Raw genomic sequence first — 22,927 nt, forward strand, 5'->3', positions numbered from 1 at the left:
TTTGAAGACGGTTTCTTTCTCCAAAATGAATAGTCTTATAACCTTCTATTTATTCCATTTGCTATGGAGTCTGTACTTCTCACAAATCTTCCTCTTTCACACCTTTATTTCTCTCCCCAGTTTAAGAAAAGTCATATAAAACCTTTTTCCTAGTAGTCATCTTGAGTTTATGCTAAGTCTATACATTTGAATAAGTGCATAAAGACACATGTAATGAGATGAGACTTTGGGGGACCTTGAGAGGGAGGGGGTGTATTTTGCACATGAAGGGATGTGAATCACTGGGGGCCAGTGGGAAGACTGTACCAGGCGGCTTCTGACCAGACTCCCAATCATCCCCACCTTCCAGTATCCAGGCCCTTACGCTATTCCCTTCCTTTGAGTGTGGTCTGTATCTAGTGACTTGCTTCTTACAAATGGAGTATGGTCGAAGTATGGATGTCACTTCTGAGATTAGGTTACAAATCGACTCTGGCTTCCATCTTTCTAGCTGTCACTTGCTTGCTCTTATGGAAGCCAGCTGCCACTCTGTGAACTGCCCTATGAAAAGGCAAATCTTTAGAAACAGAAAGTAGATTAGTTGTTAGCTGTGGGTGGGAACACGGAATAAATAAATAGGCCTGAGGGTTCTAATAGGGGTCACGAAAATGTCCTAAAACTGGATTATGGTGATGGTTACACATCTTGGTAAATTTACACAAAATCATTAAATTGTACACCTTACATGGGTGAATTTTATGCTATGTAAAATATACCTTAATAAAGTTGTTTCAAAAAAACTTAAGAAAGCTAGTACTATAATAAGTGCAATAAAATCCTGATAAATCAAATGAGATGATCATTTCTTTGGTCATAATAACTATAAGCCTCAACAGAATCTTAACACTGAAAAACAGAATCATAACACTTACTTAATGAACAGTTACAAACATTATGAAAAATATTGGTGATCCCTGTACCTATAGATTCATGTGAGAAGGAAAATGGAACATACAAAAATAAAAAAGTTGGAACTGCAATCTTACCAAGTAAGGTTTCTGAATAAACTTTCTAAAATTTGATTTTACCAAACATGTAGGTTTTTGGAATACATCAACATGGGTATTCTTCAACCTTGAAAAACTGGAATGCTGATCGCTCCTAATAAAATGAAAGAGAGAAAATAAGAATCTTTTATTAGTTTACATTTATCCAACAAATAAACAAGAGAAATCAAATTACACCCTTTGGAAACAAAGCAGCGCAACAGTAAAAAAAAAATCTCAATGATCTATCACTACTAAAATTACAAATAATATTTACCAGGGCTAAAACTCTCATTTATCAAAAAACATTATTTAGCCAAGTTGGCAGTTAGCGATAGGGGGAAAACCATATTCCTAGGACCAGGGTTCTTAATCTGGAGTCCAAGGACAGGCTTCCTAGGGCTGTAACCCCCGAAACCATACATATGTAGAGCATATGTTTCCTGAGGGAAGACAGTCACGGCTCTTGAGCCTTTGGCAGCACGGGACAGCCCCCCTTGCCAAGAGACTCAGTGGTGAAAGCTCCAGAGAAGAGGCGGGTGAGCGGCTCAGGCCTGCTCACTGGCAGAGCTGGGGCCTCTGATACTGCTGGCTCCCCTCTCCTGTTGTAGTGAGGCCCAGAGGCCGCCAAGGGCTATTCCTGGCCAGCCCTACCTGGGAGGGAGCTCCTTCCCTGGGCTTCTTTCTCCTCTAACCCCGGGGCCTCATTCCCACAGCCCTTGGGGGAGGGTCCTCTCCCTGTCACATCCCACCTCTCCCACAGTGGTCCTCAGACCCTTCCTGCTCTGTGGCGAACAAACGGCTCACGGCCTCGGCCCTGCTACACTCCTCCCACAGGACCCCCAGTGACATGGGGACAAAATCCACACTCCTCCTCACTGGCCCCCAAGACTCTTCCGGCGCACGCCCTTGCAGCCTTGCCGGCTGCTCCATCCCAATCTCTGCAACACCCACACCAAGCTGCGGGAACATCAGCTCCATGCGGCTCTCGGCACACACCACAACCTCGCCTGCCTCCACGCACTGGCCCATTGGGTGCCTTCTGCTGTAATTTCCTTCCAACTCAGATCAACCTCAAGATTTAGCCCCACCTGCACCTGTTCCAAGAAGGCTTTCCCAGACCCCTCTGAGGTGGACTACGTGTCCCTGCTATGTGCACATGTGGCACTTTGGGGTCTTCACAAGTGTTTGTAACTACTGGTGCACCTTCTCACCAAGCAAGGTGCGATCCCTTCACAGGAGGCACTGCGGATGGTTCGTTCTGTGGTCTCAGCTCTGACCCCAGAACCTGACATGGACTAGCCACTCAGGATTTTTTGAAATGTTAAAAAACCCCATATTCTGTCAAAATGTTCATGATATGATAGTAAGTCAAAAGAGTAGGGGGCGAAGTCATATACCGAGAATAATTTCACTTGTTTAAAATATACACATATATGCCCAGAAAAAAATAAACGATAGGAAATGTACTAAATATTAACAGTAATCATCCCTGACTGGTGAAATTAAGAATGCCTTATATTTTTGTTTTTATACTTTACTATATTTTTCCAAATGTTCACCATTAGCATGTACTACTTCTATAAACAAAACAGTAGACTCTAAAAAATCCTCTTTGCAAAGCATATATCTGATGAACGGGTAGTACCCAGAATATATAAAGAACTCTTACACCTCAATAATAAAAATATGATAATCCAATTTAAAAATTGGCAAAGGATTTGAATAGATATTTCTCCAAAGAAGACACACAAAAAGCACATGAAAAAATGCTCAATATCATTAGTCATCAGGGAAATGCAAATCAAAACTACAAGAAACTACTTAAAGCCCACTAGGATGGCTATAATCAAAAAAACAACAACACCAGTGTTCATAACAGCATTATTCATAATAGCCAAAAGATGGAAACAACCCACATGTCCATCAACAGAAAAATGGATAAACAAAATGTGGCGTATCCATACAATGGAATATTATTCAGCCTTATAAAGGAATAAATTATTTTAATGAAATACTGACACATGATACAACATGGATGAAAACATTATGCCACGTGAAATAAGTCAGACTGAAAAGGACAATTATTGCATGATTCTACTTATATATGTATGAGGTATTCAGAATAGGCAAATTCATAGAGATGGAAAGAATAGAGGCATCAGGGGCTGGGGGTTGGGTGTTACTGTTTAACTGGTACTGAATTTCTGTTTGAGAAGATGAAAAATTCTGGACGTCGGTAGTGGTGATGGTTGCACAACACTGTGAATGTACTTAATGCCAATGAATTGTATGCTTAAAATGGTGCAAATTCAGTGTTCTAAGTCAGTGCTTAGAACACTGACTAGAACATAGACATTAATATATAAATATTTGTTGAATAGATGAATAAATGATCTTTATAAAGTTAACTCTAGTTCAGTAGATTACAGATTGTTACAACAGCAAAAATAAAAACTGATGTTTTCTATAACTTGCCTAGCTAAAAAGAAAATCTAGGCAGTTTGATGTCCTCTTGAAGTCTACTGATACTATTTTGAAGCTGCTTTATCACACACACACCACGCCCGTATAACACAGCACCTCAATGACAGTGTAGGGAACTTAGTAATGCTGGTGACAAGAGGGAGAAACAGTGTGTCAGCAGGAGACATGGAGACTTTAGGGTAAGAGACTGGTTGAAAGTGGGAAAAAATAGAGAACAGGGTCTTAGAGACAAGACAGAATGCCCTGGTGTGAGGCTTGCTTGGGAAAGGTTTTAAGGTATCAGGGAATAAAAAGTGATCAAGATCTAAATGCATTACAATTTCAGTATCTTCTGTCCTGTCTACACCTTTGGAAAGTCTTCATTCATTCAACAAAGATGAATTGAGCCCAAGGCAGTAGGAATACAATGGTGAGCAAACAGAGACACAGAGTCTGCATACAACTTTTAAGGGGAAAACAAAAATCACACAGGAGGGAAATAGCTACATCCTATGATTTATAATTTCCTCATATTTCATTTCTTCTGAATTTCTATGGAAATCTATACACTGACTTGATTAAAAAGGTTTATGCAAAAATATTAATGAGGTCAATTTTGATAAATTGAATTTTTAAGATAAAAGGATAAAATGTTTTTCTTATGTTAACAAGGAAATTGAATTAGGATAAAGTGAGAGATTAAAGCTTCCATATTATTTTGTTTAAAGGATGAACAATAACAACTGCTGGTGAGGATGTGTTTAAAATGGAACCTTCATACACTGGTGGGAATGTAAAATGGTGCACCCACTGTGGAAATAGCCTGGCAGCTCATCAAAAAGTTAAACATAGTTATCATATGAACCAGCAATTCCAATCCTAGGTATATACAGAAGAGTAGTGAAAAATATAGCCACACAAAAACTTGCATACAAATATTCACAGCACCATTATTCATAATAGCCAAAGAGTGGAAACAGCCCAAATATCCATCAACCGGTGAATGGATAAACAAAATGTGGTGTATCCACACAGTGGAATGTTATTCAGCCATAAAAGGAATATTCATGCTACAACATGGAGGAACATAAAAAACATTATACTACATGAAAGAAGCCCATCACAAAAGGCCACCTGTTATATGATTGCAATTATATGTCAAGAATAGGCAAATCCATACAGACAGAAAGTAGATTAGTGGCTGTCGGGCTGGGAGGACGGAGAAATAGGGAGTGACAACTAATTGTACAGGGTTTCTTTTTGGGGTGATGAAAATGTTTTGAAATTAGATAGTGGTGATAGTTGCACAACTTTGTGATTATACTCAAAACTACTGAATTCTTCGCTTTCTAAAGGTGAATTTTATGGTCAGTAATATCTGAATTAAAAAAAAAAAACACCTCATGGCTCCACCATGCCACACCAGCCATCCAATACGAATAAAACAGTTCAACAGATCCAGAAAAGGACACCTTGCAGGAAGACATTTTTGCACCCTACAACGCCATCCTCAAAGCTAACATTAATAATACTTAATGCTGACCAACTTCTCTGTAGCTTACATGCATCACTTTACTTAATCTTCACCACTACCGTGAGGTAAGTATAATTCTTATCTCTATTTTACGCTGAGGAAACAGAGATTAAGTAACTTGCCCAAGGTCAGTCACATAGCTAGGTATCTACAGAGCCAGGAGTTGAACTCAGGTGTTAACTCCATTGCTCAAGCTCTTCATCACCTCAAAGGGTAAAGATATATTCTGAGGCCTTACATGGTCTTTATAATATGTTGATTATCTTAAATCTGTTTTAAAAAACCTTTTTCTTGGTACATTGAGTTTCTCACACTTGCTGAGTAGTCAAGAAAAGCATGACTGAGAGCTTGTGTCACTAAAGAGCACAGTCATGCCATGTCATATTAGGAAACTGGAGACTCACCCACCAAGGGACAAGATTTTAACTATTTTCAATTGTTTCATATGCCTCAGCACACAGTTTTGCTATCTTTTAATTAGTCCCAAACTTATTGTCAGTATCAAGTCCAGTTTTAAACAAGCTCCACGGATCTTGACCTAGTTAGCTATAGACATGACTTGTAAGTCTAGTCAAATATTTTAATTTTTGAAACTAAGGACTATGGAAAGAGAATTAGCACTGGCCCTTCCTATTCATACATTCCCACCTTCTGGGAGATCCAAATAGTTTGAGGACCCTTGAGTGAACTGGAAATTTTTTCCCATTAAATTATATCTCATAATCATATGAGGTCCCAGAGTTGCCATGAGTTCTACATAGTTCTCAGGACTAGGGATAAACTGGGACCAACCTAGAATACTCAGAGCCCCTAAAAAGAGGTACAGGGTTGGGAAAGAAAAACAAGGATCTACTGACAATCAATTTGTCACTCATGGCATAAGTACCTCACATGTGCCAGTTCATTTAATATTTCTAACCTGTCCAACATAAATTGGTTATTCTCATTTTATAGAGGAAAAGGTTCCAGAAACTAGGCAAGTTTGCCCAAGAGCAAACAGCTTGTAAACTGGCAGAAGTAGGATTCAAACTCAGGTCTCTTCTGCATTTTCTACTACACCTGCCTCTGTTTCACGGACAGACATCCACAAAGAGTTCTGAAAGAGGATGGCACTGACCTCAGGAAATTTTGCAACATTCAAAGACTACCAGAATCTAAAGGGCAGAATGTGTCAGAGTTTCAATTACCTCGAGCCAAACAGTCCATAAATTTGCTGGTCTTGGCTCCTGCTAATATTTAAAAAGCTATTACACTTCTCTCTAGATTACAAAGACCTCAAATACTCACCTACCCCATAATTTTTATTGTTTCAATGAAATAGCATATGATGACCACTGAATAACTTTGAAACATTTTAACAGATTTCACTTAAACATGTAAAATGGATTTGAAGAATTAAATTCCTACACTAAAGTGAAAATTACCAACACACACAGAAAATTGGAAAATATGCTAAAACCAAAAGCTGTCTGATAACAGGATGTTTTTCATCTACTGATTACCTCTCTGCAGCACTAGCTATGTGAAAAATGTGCTCATCTTCATTCTGTAACCGTTCTTTTCTCCTTCTTTCAATGTCATGTCGTAGGTCATTTGGATCTATTATTTTGACCAGAGTCTGAGGAATTTTGACAGAAGACAAACCATTCACATTACTGTTAGTTGCACAAAGACCGTATCGAACAAGAACCTTAAGTAAAAGTCCTAAATAAGTTACCTTGTACTCATCCTGCTCATGCTAGTGTAAACTGATAAAAATATTTTCAGACACAATTGACAATACAGAGTCAGAAAAGTTCATAGCACTGAACCAAGAATCCCACTTCTGGGACTCTATACCAAAGAAAAGTCTATCTACCCAAGTATATTCAAAATATTATATTTTAAAAATAACCATAAAATGAAAGTAACTTAAGTGTGAAAAAAATTTAAAGGAGAAGGGAAGAATAATTTTATGGTAAATTTAAGTCATAGGAATAATGTACAAGCATTTAAATTATGATAATGTAGACTACGTGGAAGTAACCATGGAAGAACACTTACTGAAAAAAGTTAATTAAAACTTACAAAGCCTCAATTATAAAAAGGTCATTGGGAGTTCAGAGATTTTACATAAAAGGAATGTTACTATAGTTTAAGTAAAAAGATAAAGCATCCAAAACTACATGTACTGTGATAGTGTATGTTAAAATGCTAGACATAAGACTGCAAGGAAAGATGATCAAATAATATTTTGTCTTAAGTGGTTGAATTAGAGGTGATTTTTTAAAAATCCTCAAATTTCCTATAAGTTTATTACAGTACTTTGATAAGCAGAAATTTTCTGAAAATATCATTTATTCAATAAACTAACCTATCTCCATAAGTACAATAAAACTGTAACCATTCACAAGTGAAAATATTATTTATATATTCTATCACAAATGTATTAAAATCTCTCCTCTATAAAAACTCTTCACTTTCAATGAATAAATTAGCAGTTCTTTTAGAACTTGATATATTTCTTCTAAAACAAGAGCCAGTTTTCTTCCCCCTGGGCTAGTTAAGATAGTTTTTCTAATTAGCAAAGAAATGGCGGGGAGGGAGGTGGTGTGAGTGGGAACAATAAAAAAAATTCAGTATTATTTCCATTATTTTTCTAGTTCATATTCCATAGAATCTTTCACACAATCTTCAGTAAACAGAAGAGCAGTGTCAAATGAAACTAAGTTCCTTTGCATTCATTCTACATACAACTTAAAAATATACCCCACATGACTGCTTTGGAAAAAATAGGTATCAAACATACTTTCTGCAAGCCTTACAGTGTGAAGTTTTGGAATGAACATTAAACACTATAATTTTATGTCAATTTTACAAAGCTGTTACCCTTAGGGATTGTCTCTCTTAGGGCATATTTTTGTCTTTTGCCAGTGTTCTCTCTGCAACCTTTTGATAACTAGAGTCACTTGGAGAGCTTTGTAAATTTCAGATTCCTGGGTCTCAATCATTCTTCCTCACCCACTTTAACTACCTTTTTTACTCCCAATGACCAGTTCCCTTTCCCATTAGTATACCAACAATAAGATAATCTCTCATCAAAAATTATATTCACTTACCTGTTCTGAATCATATACCATAGTTTGTTTACTCTGAAGCTCGGCCAAAGACATATCTATTCTCCTAAAATAATAAAGGCATATTACAATTAAATAATTATGTTATACACTGATACCTTGATTCCATTATTACAGAATGGATTTTGAAATAAAGCTGGTGTGTCTTGGAGGAAGAAAAAGAAATCTGCTACCAGGTGGTTTTTCACCTATATGGCAGTCTCCCAGGACATACATATCCTGTAAACAACATCACAGTGACGCCTTAGTGGTTCTCAAATCACTAGTCTGTGTAACCTTAAACTTGGCTCCGGTGATCTACCGCATTCTAACATTGATTCAACTCAGCTCACAAGACAGGGCGCACCACCTGTTTGGACAGGTGCCAGCAGAAGAAGACATAGGTTCTCATCCGGCTGCCCTCAGAACAGCCATTTCTGACCACATGAAGCAACCCATGATTTCAATGGCTCGACAACTGTCTTTCATCTTCCAGTGATAACTTCAGTAGGCAATTACTACAGACACAGCAGAATCAAAGTTAGGTAGGTAAATATTTTCAAAGTCCTACACATTTAAACAATGCTAGTCATGGCTTCAATACAACCTAGTCTATCAAAGTGCACTGGCCCAGTACCTGCTGGGGTTAGTCCTGTTTTTAGGCAGGAAATGCAGTTCTAGAGTCTACAGCAAGCCCAGGAGGCAGGCAGCACCTTCCCACAACCTGTTCTGAGGCTCATTCCCATGAGTTAAATGGGCATACAATAATCACTCATTACCTGTGAATTTCTGGATCTGAGTTCAATTTAAATTCATTTACATCTGCAGCTTGTGTAACTTGCATTTTTGAGAAACGCTCATGTAGAGTAATTCCAAGTGATGGAAAATAATCTGCTGCAAAAGGGAAAGAAAAGTTTTATCTCAACGTAAAACTGATTCCACTTAAAAGATTATATATAATAAGCACAGGAAGAAGGGACTATTAAAAAACATCCAACCTGTTTTCTCTTGAAAACATATGGGACCTAAACTTATTCCACAGACTAATTTGTAGTGCTCACACGCTTTCCCAAGCCCAAGCAACAGTAAACGGATTTATGAACCCAAAGATTCTGTTCCTATTTGACATGCCTGCTTACTTGCCAGGGGGAAAGATAGTGGCTCTCTCAAAGAGAGGACCTTTCTTCTCCAAGGTAAGATCTTCCTACGTCTGGGAAGTAAAGCTGGTATAGAGCTCTACTCTTCACCTAGAGTAAAAAATAACTCCAAAAACAACCCTGAAGCATCAAAACAATTCTGAACAAATGCTAAATGTTATGTTTACGTATCACAGAAGGCCTCCTAATGCCATTTTACTTTAACATTAACTGAAGTTCATGAAGACATTCTGAAAGCGGCTATGCTACAAGCTTTTAACAGAATAAAGAGAAAGATAATACATTTGACCCATGAGAATGCTACTTAAGCAATCCTTTTCCCTAACTTACTGTTCCTGTTCTGGGACAATCTCCTGAATTTTTCTGCAATACCAGCTCCCTGTCTGCTAAGAATCACACTTCTTTTGGGTAAGAGGGGCTGGAATTGAGAAGGTGAACTGTTTCAAACTGCATGCTTTAAAGTAAATATATGCCTTAGTTTGAGGGCTGCAGAGAAAATAATTCATTTGCAAAATATGTTTTATGAAGGTAAAAAAAGATTAACACAGTTATCTAGTAAGAAATATAAAATTATAAATTTTGAAATTCTCGAAAGACCCCAGTTTATAATACCCACAACTGCCTTATTTATGCAGCATCAATAAGGAAAGTTATTTTACATGACTAAATTTTCCAATTAATGGAAACTGGCCAGAAGCAAAAGCAAAACACAACAGCTCAATGTAAACCTTTGAAGTATTTATTATGCAATGTCCTGATGTCATAATGTATAACAAATCAAACTGGAATCTTCTATTGATCACTTAGCATCATCCTTATGGCACAAAGTCCCAGTAATGCCCTCAGGGGCTTTAGGAATACGACCAAATGACCTATACTTCCAGATTTCTTGAGTTTCTTGAGTTTCATATCTGGTTTTTGTTATTTCCTCCTTCCTATTCAGTTATCAGTTATTGTTTCTTTCTGCTCTCAGTACACCTGTCTTTTGCAGCAGCCATCCTCTTCCTTTATAACTTTCAATTTGTAATCTACTATGAGTTGAAGCATCAAGTTATTGGAACTACATATAAAGAACAACTAGGCTTGAATTAATACGTGCTACTCTCTTCAACAGATTTCCTAATTAATGATCTAACTTATAATGAAATATTAATTACTACTACAATATCACAGATATTTACCTATGTCTCGTGAAAAGTCAGTACATTATTTTTGTGTTATCCCTAATGTATGTGCGAAATATACCAACCTTTAACTTGATGGATTATAGTTATGATTTCCTGAGCAAATTCTCCTGTAGGTTTGTTTTCAGTATTCTGAGTTGAGTCAAGATGTTCAAACACTGGATGAAAGTTTTCACTTTTCCTGCCAACAGCAACCAAATCATGTGACATCTGTCTCTCTGTGGAATAGCTAGAAGCAACCCTAGAATAATTTGTAAATGTTTAACTAAATTTGAGACTATTTTACTGAGAAAATAACTTTAAAAGTTAATCACGATAGCTATAAAACTAAAAAGATGTTTATCTTTTCTTATAATTAAGGCACTAAATTGTATGCCATAAAACATGTACAATAATGAGGAGAAAATAGCTATAGGTACACGGTTTTGAGTTCTCCTTTTCAAATCAGAGATCATTAAATATTTGCCACTTTAATAATAAAATCCTCAAAGTTCTAAGCTAAACAATTTTTACTTCAAAAAATACAGCAAGGCATTGAAGACACTCAATATGCAAAAAGTAATCAGATTATTTTCTACTCCCAAATGTCCATAAAATTGTAAAGCCAGCAAACTTACACTATCTTGAAATACTACCATACTTTAAAAGCTGATATCAAACATAATAATGTCTCTGACTTCATAAAAGTCCTTAAACCTCCATGTCAGTAATGAGAAGCTGAGAACAGTATTTTGAAATCAAATTCTGTTGAGATTAATTTAATCACTTACAAAGTCTCACTGAACTCTCAGAAAATAGTCTTAGTTGTTATCAAAGTTATGATCATTAGGAGCAATGATAGTGTTTACCCTAAATATATCCTTAAAGAAATACTACCATTTATTATATAACCCCAACCATCTTACCATTTTAATGCTTTCTGAATCTTTACAACTTTCGTTAAGAGCTTTCCTGACCTTTAAGTACCATTATAAAGCCATGATTATGATATATAACTAACAATTATTCATGCCAAACAAAGGGGCTCAGAGCTTACAAACATTATCTCATTTAATCTTTGCCAATAGCCCTATGGGGAGGTGCCATGATATCAAGACAATGGATGTCTTGGTTGTTTTGCTTTTCATCCCAGAGGTTAAGCATTCCTATGAACATAATCCTTCCAAATGTCTTAGTGGGAAAGTTTACTTTATTCCAATAATGCTACTCCTGCTTAAAACTACTCATATTCTTCATCTGGAGGCAGTTTATGCGTCACAGAAGAAAATGCCTCATTATTTATATTTATTCCTCATTTTGGACCCAAAATGGCACTAACCAGCTTATACCCATCTTACTCCTCTGCATTTAACTCTGAATAGCTTTTGGCTCTTCCCGAAAAACAAGTTTCAGAGTTGACGTGTGAGCTAGGCTTTGAAGGTTGGTGTGTTTTAGACATGTGGAGATGAGCTGAAAGACATTTTACGTTTATAGGTTAACAAAGGCAGAAAACACACCCAGGAACTTTGAGCTGTGTGATCTGAGCAGTCTGGGGAAAGGAAATAGAAGGGCAGGAGGTGTGAAGGTAAGACCGCCACACTGCCAGCCTGATGTGACAGCATTAGCTGATGGGAGAGGGTGGGAGGCTCAGTTCTGGCCGCCAGAGGACTGCCTTCTATCAGGTGTCTTGGAAGGGCGTTGCGGTTGACAAGGCCAGTTAGGGGACTTTTGTGAAAAAAGTAATGAGATGCTGAATTAAGGGAGTGTCAGTCTCCCTAATCCTTTTCCCTCAACTCCAAAAACTCTAAATGTGTTCTTAGGAAGACATGAGCAAACTAATGACTGGGAAAGTGCTTTGTGATCGTTATTAGCTGGAAGAAAATCGAGAAAGGAAAACTTTACATGTGTCATACAGATTTTGTTATCTATTATAAGCTTCCAGAGGGCAGGGATTATCCATTAGCTTTGGTGGTTGGGTTTTTGTTACCGTTGTTTTGCCAGGCAGTTGGTTTTGTGGATGGATCTTGATTGTGTAGAAGAGGAAATTAAGGTTTAATGTAGCTTTTTAATGTTTTCTTAGTTATTACACACAACACTCAAGTGAATGTCAGGGGAAATATCCTTAAACAGAGAAGGAAAACGGGTGGAGTGGTGGGAGGGAACAGAGAACCTGGAAGATTTAATCAGACCGGAAGTAGATGTAGTATTAGAATACAGGTGTTGGCTATATTTTAATTCTTAAAACTGTCTAAAATGCATCTCAAATGAGAACATTTGATCTTTTCAGCTTAACTACTTGTATTGGGGGTATTTCGTGAAATTGTTAACTTGTTGATCAGTAATGTCATGGGAAATAGTAAAAAGGAAAATATGAACAAAGAGGTGATTAAATTTATAAATGGAAATACCTAGAACATTTTGCATTCTAAAGTTTCTAGAAACTTTTCCTTATAGCAAAAGTATAATTATTTTTAAAAGACTAAATTTCAGGTTATACTATTTTCATGTGTATTTTCTCGAAGGATGATCACTGATATTTTTTTATTAAAAATCTTGTTGTGGGGTGTCTCTAGAGTACATTTTTTAACTGATAACAAGTTTAAACACTAAAATTTCAGGAATTAAGTGTAGCTTCAGAGTATACCACAGCACTCCTATGAATTGAGAGTTGGACTTGGAGGGGGGGTGAGAGTTATGCCAGTAATAAAAAATTACAAGTAAATTTTACTAATTATCTGGTGAAAAATTAGAAGCCTTTATCAGCTGGTTCTGTCTTGGGAGAAACTGAGACTGCAATAAAAACCATTATCAACTGATTTCCCCTTATAGATAGATCATTTTTATAGTTCCATTTAAACATCTTATTTTTCTCCTGTAAAAAATTTTTTAAAGCTGTTTTTTGGGTATGGAACAGGCTTTTTGTACCATTAAACCCCTTTAAACAGAGAGCATTTGGAATTCTTTTGTTAGTGGGGGTTGTTGCAGGGCCATTCTAGCTTCTAGCATTCTAGCTTCTAGACATTTCACTAAATGTCTCTTACTAGTTATCAGATACACAGTGAGAAGCTTGGAGCAAATTAGGAGGAGAGAAAGGATATGGGCCTTCTAATGAAAGTCTTTCTGATGAGTCAAGGAAACCACATCAGTGGCATCAACCTGCGGCATAATCACTCGTCCATGTTTCTGCCTTGGCAGGGAGTCGTCTCGACAGGGCTGGTTTGAGAGCAGGGAGCATGAAAAGTCAGACGGAAGCTTTTCCTCTGAGAAGTTAAAAATAGGTACTTAAAACCATCTTGTTAGAGGGGTTTAATTTTTTAAAGAATATCTGTAAGCCCCTCATAACCTTGGAGCAGTTTTGGATATATGGCTGTTAGTGATGTAAATAAATAAGTAAATACATACACGTGTACACCCACACCCCGAAATGTATCCATCTGATTGATTTTTGTTATATGAAGAGGTAGTATTTTTTTCTGGTGGTGCTGCTATTATTTAAGACATATCTCAGGGCTCTCTTTTGGATTTATCTTCAGAGCCTGAAACATCATCATGAAGAACCCTAGCAGCTGTAAATCTCAATTCTTTGGATGGTGGAGTCGCACACCACCTCACACATCACTCCACTGTGCCGTGGTATCACCAACATCATCCCATGGTCTATAAGACCAGAGGAGAAGAAACCTAATCCTATGTGGATCCACAGTCCCAGGGCACCCTAACAGATTGTCTCACAGGGTAGGTCTTCAAAAAATACCCGCTGAAGGAATACATGATAAAATGGAAAATGACTTGGACAATATGAAATGGTGAGTTTCAGCTAAAAAGATGACAGACTTAAAATTCTGAGGCCAATTTAATTTTGTTTTTTAACTTTCTTAGCTTACTTAAAAATTTTTTTCTTAATTTAGACCAATTTAAATTTAAAATTTTTCATTTTTTATAATAGAAAATCTCAAATATATACAAAAGTTCAGAGGATCCTATGATGAACCTGTCAAGCCAGCTTCAATAGTTATCAACATATGACCAATTGAAGCAGACTCGCAGAGCCAGGAAGAACTACCGGTTAATTTGGGCCCCAAAGGCATGGCCAGGTGACCTGCCCAATGTCACAGAGTTGCTCAGTGACCCACTGGAAGACAAAAACCTATGCATCCCAACATCAAACAGAATGTTTATCTCCCTATACTAGGACCCCTAAGACACACTAAGAGAAGCTAGGGTGAAACACAGGAATGAAAGGGAACCTTCTCTCAATTAATTTTTCATTTTAGAAAATGTATATGAGAAATATTAGGGGGGAAAAAACCTTAGTTTTTTGGTGATACATAACAGCAAGGTAGCAGGTATGTGTATCACAAAAATATCTCCACCACAGCTTATTTTGCCTCCAGCCAAATGCCCATCAAAGGTAAACTTGTGTGATTAGGCTACCTTCCTTCAATGCTCGCTGTGGTTTTTCACTCTTCTGCAGCCTAGGCAGCAGCTGTTTCCTCAGAGCATGTGGGCTCCAGTGTCTTCTGGGGCTCATCACCCACCTCATCCCCCTTTCAGTATGGGGAAAGACCGGGTGGGTGGGGTAGGGAGGCCCTCTCTATATCTCTTCAGTGAGAAATAAAGGATTAAATACAAATGTGGCTGAGGCACTCAGTCTAACATCAACTTCACTAGTCAACCTTCTCATCCTAGATGCCTAGTCCCAGCACCTGAGAAGTCAAAGGAGCCTCGGTCCAGGTCCACCCGCCCCAGCTTACTCTTCTCCGGAGACTGGCAGGCTCTCCTCCTCCCTCTCACCTCCTTCCTAGCCTGACCAAGGTTCAGTCTCTCACCTACTCCACCCAACATTAAACCAAAACTCCCTTCATCTGCCCCAAGACTTCCAGATGTATACAACAGTTAGTGTTTGGGGTTCATAACAACCTTAGTACAGATTTTCATATTGTGACTCCCTAACTTCATTCTGAGATATATAATTATGGCTCTTGTGTAACTTCTACCTCTGATAACGCAGCTTCTGACAAAGTAGGTCACTAGAATATCGGCTTTGTGTCTACCTACTGATATTCTAGATGCAAATTAGAATCTAGAAAAATCACTAGGTGATAACCGTATGTTTTCAACTGCATTGATAACTGGAAGAACATATATCAATACTTGACCAAAGCTAAGAAAGTAAACAAATGCATAAAATGAACCATCATAGTCTTTCCAAAAAAGTGCATAAACCTCTCTAGATTTTAACCAACAAATAACCTCTGCACTCTATGATTATTTTAATCTTGTTAAGCAGAGGAAAACCTAATTTATGTTAGCAGTTGAGAACGTGGCTCTATTGAGGGTATTAACTACCTTTGTTTTATGGACGTTTCATCAGTCCACACATAACTAAATCCAACCCCACAAAATTCTTCCACAACTCATTCATCAATTAATGATTATAATCCTAGAGGAAGATTTTTGTTGACTATGATGCATTGCCATACTGAAAAGGTGCATATATTTATTAAGTTATTTATTCTTCAAGTCTTTGAATAGAAAGGACTTACAGTGAAGCTCTTTATTACACAAGCCGTTCTACAGGTCCTTGACAGGTAATTCAAACATGTACTGACAGGCCCCACTAATGGGTCATGAAATTCATAAAAGGACAGTTTATAAATTTAAAACAAAAGTTACAGCAGCCTCAATTTTAGGAAGCTCATTTTGGTGACACAGGATGAAGATCAAGCTTCTATTTCTCAATATCAAATTATAAAATCAACAGTGTTTAGCATCTCTAATGAGGTCTACTAAAATAAAATCCTTCAAAATTGGTACTTCCAGCATTCTTTAAAAATGTTACAGCCAATTTATTAATTCTAATTTAAGTATAAAATACTTTATTAAATATTTAAAAATTCAAGATTTTTACTTTTACTTAAATTTTTTTACTTTTATTTAAAAATTCAAAATTTTTGTGATTTGATTTTATTACTTTTATTTTAAAATTCAAGATTTTTGTGATTTGATTGTATGTAATTTTACCTCAAAGGGAAAAAAACTGTAAACAAATATTAAATACTGAAATATTTAAAGGGGAATGTACTCATATCTGCATTTCACTTTGAAATGCAGCAAAAAAATAAGATGGAATGATAGATGAACAGATATGTGATTACAGAAGTAGAGTAAAATGTTAACTGTAGACTCTAGGTGGTGGGTATATAGGTATTGACTGTACAATTCTTTCAACTTTTCTGTATGTTTGAACATTTTCATAATATAACGTTGGAAAGAAAAAAAAGCTTAAGGTAACATCCTTAAACTTGATGCTTACAGCAGCTTTTGTGCTCTTAAGACTAAGAACTAGTAGGAAATATAATAGCACAAAATGACTTAAGACATATTATATGAAATAGAATACAAAATTATTAATACAACATTATGACAACCATGTATACATAGAAAAATAACAAAAGGAGCTGTACTAAAATATTAATAAAATTGTCCTAGGATAGTAGGATTATGGGTGATTTCCCCCGCCCTTCCATTTGTCTGACTTTCTGTAATATAATCATATTTATAAATTCTTTCTGTGTACATATAAATATACATACGTATATTTTAAAATATTTTTTGCAAGTACAATGAATGTAAGAAAAATATCAGGGAGGGGGACTGCCATATCTAACTTTAAGGAAAGAAGCAAAATATATTTTGTTTAAAAAAAAAGACTGTGGGTTTACCTCCCCCACCATCATATTTTGTTCCCTCTAGTTTTTGATTCAAATCCAGATATGAGTCAATGGTGAACATAAATACACCAAATCAACATGGTCCTTCACTTTTTAATTCACATACTGGTAGTGTATTAAGGTAACAAACAGACTTAGCTGACACATCCAAGTGTCAGTGCCTTATTATTCTCAGAATCCATAAAGAAGTAATATTCATAATAGAAAAAAGCATGCAATCCACTGTAGGAGAATATAACCTATTACAAAAGTAGTCTTTTTGGTTAAACAATCAAGAGCTAAACCAAATGTCTTATAAATAGGCCTCTTTCTAGACTCTAGCCTAATTTCCTCTACCTCGGAGAAGCTAGTCGGTTGAGCACCACTCCTTTTGAGACGGCAGCAAGAACCACATTAAGTCATCCACCTCCTTGAGTCACAAGGGGACATGTGAATTTGAGCCCCAGGCACGGACTTAGATAAGTCACTTCATCTCTCACTGCCTCAATCTCTTCCTCTATAAAATCAGGGTCTGCTAAGTTCCCTTCCAGGTCAAAAATTCTCTGAATTTCAGGCAACAGGGAAAACAGGCTCTGAGAAACTGAGCAAGGAACAGGTCTCCTTGAGCACCACCCAGCCTATCCGTGGATATAGAAAATCTGGCAGCATAAAAACATGTAAATTCATGAAGAGGAACAACTCCATAGAATGCCCTTCACCCAAAAAGCATCTTGAGATACAAACGTGGAAACGAACAGACATGACATCACCCCATGTTACTAATCACAGGATTCATCCCCATTACAGGGCTTTTTTGAAAAATCCAGGCAATCCCCGCCCCCTAGCTCGAACTCCAAACACATCATTAATTCTATTTTCCAAGCTTCAAATAAAGGTGGCAGAAACAGTTATTGCATACCATTAAGAAAAAAACAAAGATAATACCTGGATGTTTTCTTCACATCTACTTTAACTGTGAGTGATTTCTTCCTAAGAATGGCAGATGAAGGTTTCGAGTCAGAAAGTTTTTTACTCTTATCAAGTCGGTTATGGGAAGAGTTGCTCTCTTTTCTGCCAGCCCCTTCTTTCTTTATTTTGTCCTTCCGTTTGTCATTACAGGGTCTCAAACCAACGTCGCTTTTATTTGAATGAGTGCAGGCAGTGCAGTCTTTCTTAGATGGCTTAAAAGGCTCTTTGACTTGCCCACCTTCAGTCTCTCTCCCTCTTCCAGCATTAAAGCAATCGGACTCTCTATTTACAGGGCCTTTTTGAGAACCGAATTTTCTATCTTCCTCCTTAGAGTACTTCTGAGTTCTTCCATCATAAAAGTCCTGGTCCCCATCTGAGGTCTTACGATGTTTGTGGCGATAGTCACAGGATGCCTTGGCTGCTGAACTGGTCTCTGGTAATTCCTTCGGAGCGTATCGAAGAGTTTGGGGTCCGAGGTTCCACTGATCTTTCTTCTCTTGGTAAGAAGTGAGAAAATGCCTGGACTTCCACTGTGGGCTCCTGGCAGGCTCTCTGTTTTCATACCTCTCCACGTCTTGAGGTCTTTTTGATGTGTGTCCATATTTTCTGAAATCACGATCCTCAGGATACCTGTGTTGACATAAAGCAGTTTACACTTGCACTAGAGAGAAGAAAGTGAGAATTTATGTGTGTGGAATGTTGGGCAACATGGCTTTAAATGCAGAGCACAGTAGCAAGTTAACCTACAATCCCTGAAGCCAACTCATAGATGCACAAGGCACTTAGGAAGATAGCATCTTTTTTTTTTTTAATATTCTAGCCATCAACATGATTTACTCTAAAAATAAATACTTCACTACTATCAGTAGACCAAAACTACATTACAATGCTTTTAACCTTTTTAGACAAAAGCTTTTCAAGGTGGTTATCTTCAACCACAAAGTAAACAGACTTTTTAACTTGAGTCTTTATATCAAATTACCCAGGTTTAATGTTTTCCTATACCTCGTCTGAAAAGAGCTCCTTTTCTCAAAATCTTCAGAGCCTCTTCTAAGTGACTGAGAATATTTTTCGTCTTGTATCCTCTGGTGCCTCAATTCATCTTCATGCCACTGTCCTTCGAATCTAAAAGAATCTGCTATTGACCTCAGAGGTGGTTTCCCTCCTTTTCCACTTCCTCTAACTCTGTGGTCATCAGGAAAATACCTTCCTTGCACTTTCTGGGGATAACAATTCCTCTGGTTCTCCTTGTAGAGTACACCTTCTGAGTATTTGGGCATATACTGAGATCTTCTGTTACTATCATCCCCTCTTCCTGGTAAATATACTTGGGGAGGCTTATAAGTATAAAAATTTTCTAAAGAGTTTCTTCTTATGTTTGGGGAAGATGATCTATGTTCATAAGATCGGTAATGTATAGTTTCACGAGAAGGAATCCTTGGTTTACTCTGTCCATGTTTCTCATTGTCCATTCTCCAAGTGACGGGTCTTTTTGGATCCTTCCTATATTCATAGCCATAATGCTCAGGTCTTTGCTTGTAGTGTTCAGAATTTCTAGGTACTGGTGATAAAGACCTATGTAAACAAATACAGAAAAGTTCAGCCCATTCAAAGACAACAGACTAAGTTTGTCTTAACATGACTTACCCAAATAAAACATTTGCTTTTCCCTGCTTCTTCCACTCAAATTAAATTCATCAATTTGCGATATTTGCATTCTAAATTGTTCACTTGGGAGTCTGATCATGCTTCCGCCCGATTCAACAAGCATACTCTTTTCATCTGAACTAATGTACCCCATGTGCATATCAAAATGAGCTGAGCACACCCATATTGCTGGAGGAGGACCAGCTTAGGTACGCAGCAGGACCTATTTTGGAAGATTGCTGACAGCAAAGTTCTGGCAAAAGGGCCAGTCAACAAATGCTTACATCAGGTTCAATGGTCAAGTAAGAAATAAGCAGAAGGAGGGCTAGATTCACACAAGTAAATATGTAGGAGAGTCTCTGGAAAACTGAACATAATCTCTGAAATTAAATTAGATTCCAAGAGTTTATGATGCACAATAAATCCAAACTCAGACCCAAAACTGACCCCACAGTTTCCCCAATTGATTGTCTATTCTCTCTACTAAGTTTATATCAAGGAGCAAAAACTACATCCTTAAACAGCAAGTGGAGGGGGTGGGAGGAAGAGGGCCTTAAGATGTGGACCTCATGCTTAGTCCCTCCGTAAATACTACTAACATAAATAAGTTTTCTTTCCCAGACCTGTCCCCTTACATATAAAATGAAAGGTGTGCTGTTGAACCAGAACTTGTAACTTTGGTGAATGTGTGCTTTAATGCAGCTATAATGCTCTCCAGGGACAGCACATCCTTTCTGTAACTACCTTCTCCAATACCTCATCATTGCCAACATGGAGCCTTTCATTCCAACTGAGGAGGAAGGCTCCTAGGAGTATCTGGGGAAACAGCCTGAGTTACCCAGACTTCAGGTTAAGAGAGAGGAGTGACACTATCTGGAACACAACAAAGTTCAAATTGGCGCCTGGGGACCTTTCCTCCCATCTGACCTGTCCAATCTCCCAATTTCCTCCCTGAGGGTTTAATGTCTTCTAACCAATGAGGCAGCTACCCTTGCAGCTTTTGTTATTGCCCCCTCTGCAGCAGCTGCCACGGAGTTGGAGTAACCAGGAGTAAAAGCCTTTCCTTTTGGTGACATGCCTGGGTCCTCCCTACGAGAAAGGAGGCTGATTTATCTTCCTCACGTACATACTGGGATTTATACACTGGAATTGCCAATATCTCCCTTTAGAGTCACCAAGCTAGATGTGCTGGCAAGTGCATTATTTAGCTGAAGTAGAAACTCTGTCATCCAGCTGGCTGCACCTCTTCACAGGAAGAAGCAACTGGAGCCTCTGAGGACTTCCTGGAAGACTTCATCTCTTCCACTGCTAAGGAGAAAAGCTGGCAGCCAGAAGCTGAGGTCTTCCAGACTGATGAAAAACTCAATCTCTTACTTTAATCCTTACCTCGCATGGAATACTGCTTTGGTATTATATTTCATCTCAGTGCTCTATTGTACAGAGCCCCTTTCTTCTGAAGGAGATTGCTGGAATGGTGGCTATTATTTTCAGTTCTCCTAAAGGGACAAAAGAGACCCAAGGAGTCTGTTGGGAGGCAATTCTCCTTGGATGTCTTGTGCTCTGCATGCCTCCTGAGCTTTTGTTCCAAGGCAAACTGCCAGGGAAGATGGGGATAGGGCTTCCCTAAGGGGCAGAGGGCCAATGTGCTTGCTGTCTAGGATAACAAGATAATGTCTCCTCCAAGGCAAAGGCTGGGCAGGGCTGCTTGCTGTCCCTAATGGGGCTCGGGTTCCTCAGCTATGTCAGCAGCGCCCACCCTCAGGGGACTAGAGGTAAGGGGAGCACAGGAACATGAAGCTCAAGTCGCCTGCTGCATATGAGTAATAAAGGCTTTTGTCTCTGATCCAAAAGTGCCTTGTGACACACTAATGTGCTAGCTTGAAAGTCGGGTAAGATATCAGACCCTTTACAGTTGGTGACAGAGAGTCCTGAGAAGGCATCCAGAAATCAGGCACTAAGCTTGGCAGGGTCTTTTGTGCCCCTTCACCAGAGCCTACCACAAAAGGGTGAAACAAAATGACCTCTGTGAGGCCCTCCATGTTCAAGCCATTTGCTTCTTTGCATTCCCTTTTCTTTCTGAAGTTCCTCCCCATTACAATTTGGTCTTGTGAACTACAAAGTGAAACATGTTGAAGAAATTACTGATTAGTCATTGGAGAACCATAAAGAACAAGCATCATGACCAAGCCGTATTAACATGAAAAATCTTGATCTGTCTTTTGCGTATGTAATTGTAGTCCTCTTTAAACTTCTAAAATGTACTAGTCACTTTCACAGCTCTGTACCTTTGCTCTTGTCATCCCCTTAACTGGAATACTTTTCTTCTCTCTTTCTGCATTTAAAAATTCTACCCAACATTGGGAATTCCCTGGCAGTCCAGTGGTTAGGACTCGGCACTCTCACTGCCGAGGGCCCAGGTTCAGTTCCTGGTCGGGGAACTAAGAGTGCACAAGCTGCACGACAAGGCCAAAAAAAAGAAAAAAAAAACTTCTACCCATCCTTAAATGGCCATCTAAAATCTCATCTCTTCTTTGAAGACTTTCTTGGTATCCCTCCTTCCCCTCCACAAAAGCAGAACTATTCCCTCCCTGTGGATCCCGAATACCTTGCCCCAGTCAGTAGCACAACACTTTTCCTACAGTATCATAGTTGCCTATGGTGTCAATCTCCCCAGCCAGGCTGCGTGCTTGCTGAGGCCCTGTACTCAAATTTGCCTTTGTAGCCCCAGAACCTGCCTATAGCAGGTATACAGTAAAAACTGGTTAAATTGTTCCAATCTAATTATATACACTATTGATACTACCAACAAGCAAAGAGGAGAGTTGAATTATAATTGAGTTGTTCAAAATTCTATTATTCTGTCATGAAGAAGAAGAAATAGGAAACTCCCAATTTCTTCAAACATATTGATTATGAAAATAATTAAACTGAATATACACTGAAGAGTTCTAAACCACTTACTGATGCAAAATATATAACACTCTCAAAGGTGTTTCTCAGTCTTCCTTGCTGTGGCCATTGCATTTCTTTTATTATGGATTAATTCTAGCTGCCAGCCATAATTAAAGAAAGCTGTCAGGTCCGAGAATGTAGAAATACAACGTCGATCACTATAAAGCACCTACTGTGAATAACCAAGTCCACGAGCTTATTAAAAT

General features: G+C 38.0%; 1 protein-coding gene across 10 annotated transcripts in view; it reads right to left on the reverse strand.

The window, feature by feature from the left end:
- BCLAF3 (BCLAF1 and THRAP3 family member 3) overlaps positions 1-22,927 on the reverse strand; it is a 64,853-nt gene that overhangs the window by 15,934 nt on the left and 25,992 nt on the right. For 5 of the 10 annotated variants that reach the window (XM_057538606.1, XM_057538610.1, XM_007174670.2 and 2 more), the window contains exons 3-9: positions 19,128-19,697; positions 18,099-18,752; positions 10,527-10,702; positions 8,900-9,014; positions 8,124-8,187; positions 6,528-6,643; positions 1,026-1,140 (exon numbers count right to left, since the gene is read on the reverse strand). In XM_057538606.1, the coding sequence (XP_057394589.1) occupies positions 1,026-1,140; positions 6,528-6,643; positions 8,124-8,187; positions 8,900-9,014; positions 10,527-10,702; positions 18,099-18,752; positions 19,128-19,697 (1,810 nt within the window). The remainder of the gene's footprint in view (positions 1-1,025; positions 1,141-6,527; positions 6,644-8,123; positions 8,188-8,899; positions 9,015-10,526; positions 10,703-18,098; positions 18,753-19,127; positions 19,698-22,927) is intronic. The other 5 variants (XM_057538613.1, XM_057538612.1, XM_057538609.1 and 2 more) reach the window with 5 other exon arrangements.

Source organism: Balaenoptera acutorostrata, chromosome X (genome assembly GCF_949987535.1).
Source record: "Balaenoptera acutorostrata chromosome X, mBalAcu1.1, whole genome shotgun sequence".
Classification (NCBI taxonomy): domain Eukaryota; kingdom Metazoa; phylum Chordata; class Mammalia; order Artiodactyla; family Balaenopteridae; genus Balaenoptera; species Balaenoptera acutorostrata.